Source organism: Elephantulus edwardii, unplaced genomic scaffold, assembly GCF_000299155.1.
Source record: "Elephantulus edwardii isolate Elephantulus edwardi_28Jun2011 unplaced genomic scaffold, EleEdw1.0 scaffold00289, whole genome shotgun sequence".
NCBI lineage: Eukaryota > Metazoa > Chordata > Mammalia > Macroscelidea > Macroscelididae > Elephantulus > Elephantulus edwardii.
In genome coordinates, this window is record NW_006400039.1 from 629,913 (window position 1) to 635,802 (window position 5,890).

Here is a 5,890-nt window from a genome sequence, read left to right on the forward strand (position 1 = left end):
GGAGGGGAAGACCCTCTATGAGGTGGATTGATTCAGTGACTGGGGTAATCGGGATGGGTGTGTCAGGGGCAGTGAGATTGGCACAGGATAGAGCAGGGTTTAGGGCTGTTGTGCATAGGGTCGCTATGAGTTGCAAACGACTCGACGGCACATTAGAACAACAATATTGCAAAAGTACCGATTGTGGTGGGCAGGCACTGAATCTGCTTTGGAGAAGTTGGGGGTACCAGTACTGGGCAGAGTAGGGAGGAGAGCTCCCTTAGACCAGGCCAATGATACCCCAGGTCGCCCCTCTGGGTTCCAGGTGCTGACCGGTGGCCCCTGAACTTGCCATGGCCCAGCAGAGAGCCCTGCCTCAGAGCAAGGAGACGCTGCTACAGTCCTACAACAAGCGGCTCAAAGACGATGTCAAGTCCATCATGGACAACTTCACCGAGATCATCAAGACCGCCAAGGTGGGCGGGGCTCCTGTAGTGAAAGGGGCGGTCTGAGAGGGAGCTGACCCCTGAGCTCTGTTGGGGTGTGGGGGGTCATCTGACTTTGGCGAGCCCCGAGTGGCAGTGCCCTGCTCTGCAGGCTCTTCCTGGCTGTAGGGATTTCGCCCTGATAATGCAGTTGTTTAAGCGTTGGACCTCTACCTAACAAGTTTGGTCCTCGGGACCCACACCAGCTCATCCTTGGAAGAAAGGGCAGTTGGCAGTTTGGGAAAAGCAGACTTCCCAAACCAGAGCCACTGCTGTGGGACCCAGTGCACCCGGAGTGTGTCCAGCCATGGTCAGCAGCCCTGGAGGCCCATGGAGAAGTCTGCCTGGCCTGTCCTCCGGGGTCGCTGGCCGGACCGGCCTAGACGGCAATGGCTATGGGAGCACGTGGTCACGTCTCACTGGGGGCGGTTGATGTGAGGTTAACTGTCCCTTTTGCTAGCCGCTCGTGCATCCGCTGCTGATGGTGGGCAGGCCACGTGACTGTTCCCCCTGACTCGGGACACACCACACAGGACAGGCAGGGTGAGGTGGCGGGGGGATCCTTGTCCGCTGGACACACTTAGATGAGGTGTCGGGGAGGCCCCACTCCCAGAGGAGACACTCGGTGTTGCCTGTCCTCTGGGGAAGCCCTGTTCCCTGAGGACACTCTGGTAGGTGGTAGGGCTCATCATCAGACAGGCTAACAGACATCAGTAAACCAGGTACCAAGTAGCTGGGTGCTACACCCGTGGTCCCACCTGCTGTGCTCACAGGGTCTGTAGCGGCAGGTGCGGGGTCAGGTACAGGACAGCCGGGCCCTCCACGTGCTCCCAGACCGCCCAGAGGGTCTGCCCCCACACCCTGCTCCCAGTCAGCACCGCAGTGTCCGTCCGGCCTCTTGGGGCTGGAAGACAGTCGTGGTGGTGCTGAGGATCTGGTCCGCGGAGCATGTGGCTGAAGGTGCGGACAGGCAGGGTAGTGGCCCGGGAGCCCTGGCCGAGCCCCAGGCTGTCCTGAGGCTTTCTCACTTGCCCTGCAGGTTGAAGACGAGACGCAGGTGTCCCGGGCCACACAGGGGGAGCAGGACAACTACGAGATGCACGTGCGGGCCGCCAACATCGTGAGTCCTCGGGATGGGGTGTCCTTGGAGGGACACCGCTGTCCTCCCTGTGTCCTGCGTCCAGACACCCCCCCAGGCCTTGGTTTCACCTTCAGAGCTTCAGGGAGTGGAGTGGGGAGCACCCCTCAGAGGGCGAGGGATGGGGGACTGTCCACATGGTAGTGACTTTTCTGATCCTCACAGGCAGCCCTGTGTTAGTGACCCAGGGGTGTGTCCTTGCGCGGCCCCGGAGGCCCCGCCCACGTCGGAGGCCCCGCCCAGGAGGCCCCGCCCACGTGGAGTGTCTGGGGTGGGGACCCTCCTTGCTGGGCTCCTGCTGACGCCAACTGTCCTTGGCCTGTGCTGTCATCCCGGTAGTCTCTGCTCCCCCTTCACGTGCTGCCTTCCTTCCAGCTCTCTCCTTACACTGCTCGTAAGGTTAGGGGTCGGGGTCTTGGAGAGCACCCAGCAGGACCCTCTTTCCAAACCAGGTTCTGTCCCAGGTGCTGTGACCTGTTAGGGGCACCATTCACCCTGATGATGCTGTGAAGCCAAGTTCAAGACACTGAGGCACCGAGAGGGCACACTGCTGCCCACTCAGGCCACGGGAAGGCAGGGCCGCAGTCCCCTGCCCAGCCCTCACCTCTTGTCCACTCTGGTCCTCACGTGCAGGTCCGAGCTGGCGAGTCCCTTATGAAGCTCGTGTCCGACCTCAAGCAGTTCCTAATCCTCAATGACTTCCCGTCGGTGAACGAGGGCATCTGTCAGCGCAACCAGCAGCTGCGGGCGCTGCAGGAGGAATGTGACCGGAAGCTGACCACACTGCGTGACGAGGTGTCCATCGACCTGTACGAGCTGGAGGAGGAGTACTACTCGTCCAGGTACAAATAGGGCGGACACTGCGTCTGGGGCCCGTCTGCCCAGAGCCCCCTGCTTCTCCAGATGGACAGTTGATGACCGTCCACCAGGGCCCAGGGCAGTCCTGCCATTCGCCGTGAGGAGCACCACGGGGCCAGGGTCTCGATGGGGCCTGAGCCAGGACCAGGGGGCTCTGCCTGCGCTCCCCACTGGGTGCGTGGGTGGTCTGGGTCTGGGACCTCTACCTGGCAAGGCTGGGCCTGGGCCATTCCTGTCCCCTCTGTCATCTGTATCTGAATATTGATGTCCAGGCCATGGCCAGTCCCAGGAGGGGGTGGGCACCAAGCCCTCTGGGTTCTGTCCGGTTCAGGTGGGCTACTGGAGCACAGCCATGTGCCTGGCCCATGGTGGCACTTAGGATGAAGCAGTGGGCACAACCTAGTTCCAGTCCTCCTGTGACCATGTAGAGCTGATACCTGAGCAGGAGTCTCCTTTACACAGACTCATGGGCAGCGCCGTCACCCCACACCGCTGGCCAGCCCCTAGCTCCTTCACCCCACTCTGCTGGCCAGCCCCTAGCCCCACCCCACTGCCATCACCTTCTCCCCACCCCGCTGGCCAGCGCCTTCACCTCACCCCGCTGGCCAGCACCTTCTCCCCACCCCACTGGCCAGTCCCTTCACCCCACCGGCCAGCCCGCAGACACAAAGCCCCTCCTGGTTGTGACCTCTCGGGTGGTTTGAGGTGCCCCTCACCCCACATCTCTGTCAAGAGGTCATGCTAACAGCACAGACCAAGGGAGGCTGGTAACCGCTCTGGACTCTTGGAGAAGAGACAAAGTACGATGCCCAATTAGAATGGTTCTAGAATGCTCTGGAGGAACCTTTGGCCCCTGATATCTGGCAGACGTGTGAGTGCCTGCCACACACCAGAGTGATAGAGGCTGAGGGGCAACCACCTGTTCTAGACCCTTTGGGAACATGGCCCCCACCCCTATTTGCAGATTCCTCTCATGTTTTCATCTTTGTCCAGTTTCTTGAACCATCCACCCCCCAACGGCTGGACCTGGGACTCTGCCTGGAGAGTGGGGATCAGAGTGGGGAAGGGGCCTGCCTGGGGTCACTCAGCAGAGTGGGGACAGAAGCCAGGATCCTGAACTTCAGGCTTCCCATGGTCTCACCACCCCCGTCCACCCAAAGGGATTCTGTGGTCCACCCAAAGGCTCGCTTGGTGTCCCTCCCAAACGCTTGTCCTCGTCCTGGCCTCCCATCCACCCCAGCAGCATGGGGTCTGAAGAGAAACCCCTGGGGAGCTCCTGGCACAGAACACCTCGGTGTCCTGTCTGCCCACCCTCTCGAGGGTTGGGACTCAGTGGAGCCCAGCTGCCTTTAAGTCAGCTCTTTGGAACTCTCTGCCATCCCCCAAGCAAAGGCCGCTGGCCACGGTGGACATACCCCTCTTTCCCGCATGAGCTGCCCACTGCCCTCACGCCTGGCCTCTGCGTACTCACGGCTTCTGCTCGGTGTTGCTCTCTCTGACTCAGCCTCTCCCTCCAACTTCCTTGGGATCCAGGTGGTGGAGGGTGGGAGGGGATGGAGGAGTGTGCCCTTTCAGGGCAGGGTACCCTGTGGACCCCAGCGAGGGTGCCTACAGTACAGGGTACCCCTGTGGATGCCAGCAAGTGCCCCCTCAGAACAGTTTGCCCCTGTGGACCAGCTCTTCACTGCAGCCCGGGGAAGCTGGTGCTGTTAGTGACGGAGAAACAGGCTCAGGGACAGAGGGGCCTGCTCCAGGCTATACGGTGGGAGCCGTGGTGACGAGGAAGTCTCGGGGCCTGTGTCCGTACTGTTACCCTGCTCAGGCTGAGTCCCCAAACTAGGCAGGGTCTCCCCCACCTTGGAGTGCCTCCAAAGCCTGCTGGAGATGCTGGGTTGCAGCTAGTGGGGGCCAGGGTGGGGGACCTGCAGAGGTGAGAACAGGCACGTGGCAGGAAGTGTTGTGAGAGCGGCCTGGCCGGGGCCCTGCAGAGTCACAGAGGCCGATGGAAAGGGGCGTCCCTGTCCAGGGTGCACTAGTGCCCACAGGCCCCTCCATGGCCGGGCGGCTTGAAGGGCTGGCCCGGAGCGGAGGACGGGAGAGGCTGGCTGGGTGTGGGTCTCTGTTCTCTTACCTCTGCTCTGTCTCGCTCTCTCCCTGCCCTGCTGCTCTGTCTGCTTCTATCTCCCGGGGCTTCTGGAAAAGCTCGAGTCCTTGTGAAGCTAATGACCTCCCTCTGTGTGAAGCTTACTGGAGGCTGGACTGCGACTCCGACCCCACCGACGGCCTCTCGGCCCCCCTGCTGGTGTCCCCAGAGCCCAGCACGGGCTCCCTGCAGGCTGTGGCCCCTGTCCACCCCCATGCTGGTGGGCCTGGCCCCACGGAGCACGCCTGAGCCTGCAAGGCACCCAGATGAGCCCCAAGTGCTCAGAAGCAAACCCCTCCTGGGTGCTGGCCGGCCTTGTTGTTCATGGCAGACTCCCAGGACCCACGGCTGCCATGTCCCCTTAGCCATCTGGTCAGTCTGGGGCCCGGGTCAGGCCACCCAGGACTGCTGGGTTTTCTCAGTGCTGTACCCGGCCTCCCAGAGCTGGGAACACTGTTGGGGACGTTTGTCCCTAACACCTTCCACAGAGGAGTGGACGATGACCTGGCCCATGCACATTTAAAAGGGCATGCGGTCCTCAGAGGTGACACCGGCAGCCAAGTCCAGCGCCCACATCCAGGCCAGGGCTGCTGTGCGCCCGCCCCCTAAGCCATAGTGCGTCACCCTGGTCCTTTCCAGTTTGCACTGTCTGTACAATCTGGTTTTTGTAATGAGACTTGAATAAAGATTTCACCACCCACTCGTATCGAGTCCTGGTCTTTCCACATCTTCAGGCAGTCAGGGCTCCTTGGGTCTCCCCAGGACAGCTGCCGGCCCCTTAGGCAGACTCACAGCTAGATCACTTGGTCCTTGAAGCCATCCCTCAGTTCGAAGCCACCAGCAGCTCTGGGGCTTCCTAAATGGAAAATACCCCTCCTGGCTCAGTTAGAACCTCTCCTGATCCTGCCTTGAGTTGAAACTAAATCACATGGAATGAGGGGCCCATTTTCCTCCCGTGGAAATGCTGCTGGATTCACACTGCCGGACGGCAAATTCTCTGGGACCTGTGGCACCTGAGCCACAGACGCTTTAAATTCTTCTCAACACATAAGTATGCTTGATAGTTCTAACAGCCCTTGGGAAGCTGTCCCCCAGCACCCCAATGCTATTTTCTTTCTTTTTTTTTTAATAAAATTTCAATTGTGATTTTAACAAAAGTTTACAGAGAAGTTGAATTTTCATTCATTCATTGTTGCACATATTACCCTTGCTCCCTCCCCCCAGTTAACTTTTTTTTAATTCCATTCATTCATTGTTGCACCCTTCTCCCCGCACAAACCCCCCCCC

The 5,890-nt window shown here is 60.3% G+C and overlaps 2 protein-coding genes across 2 annotated transcripts in view; one reads left to right on the top strand and one right to left on the bottom strand.

Annotated features, from left to right (window-relative positions):
* The window catches only part of RPL7A (ribosomal protein L7a), an 18,365-nt gene that overhangs the window by 5,445 nt on the left and 7,030 nt on the right, over positions 1 to 5,890 (bottom strand). The window lies entirely within an intron of this gene.
* Positions 333 to 4,852, top strand: MED22 (mediator complex subunit 22). Its single transcript, XM_006900566.1, has 4 exons — positions 333 to 455; positions 1,504 to 1,584; positions 2,236 to 2,444; positions 4,663 to 4,852. The coding sequence occupies exons 1-4, from the start codon at positions 333 to 335 to the stop codon at positions 4,850 to 4,852; spliced, it is 603 nt and encodes a 200-aa protein (XP_006900628.1).

What these genes read in the sequence shown, in the direction of transcription:
- MED22 (XM_006900566.1), top strand. Translation starts at nt 333, where the DNA reads ATGGCCCAGCAGAGAGCCCTGCCTCAGAGCAAGGAGACGCTGCTACAG. An exon ending in AGATCATCAAGACCGCCAAG is followed by an intron (nt 456 to 1,503) that starts GTGGGCGGGGCT and finishes CTTGCCCTGCAG; the next exon opens with GTTGAAGACGAGACGCAGGT. An exon ending in ACGTGCGGGCCGCCAACATC is followed by an intron (nt 1,585 to 2,235) that starts GTGAGTCCTCGG and finishes CCTCACGTGCAG; the next exon opens with GTCCGAGCTGGCGAGTCCCT.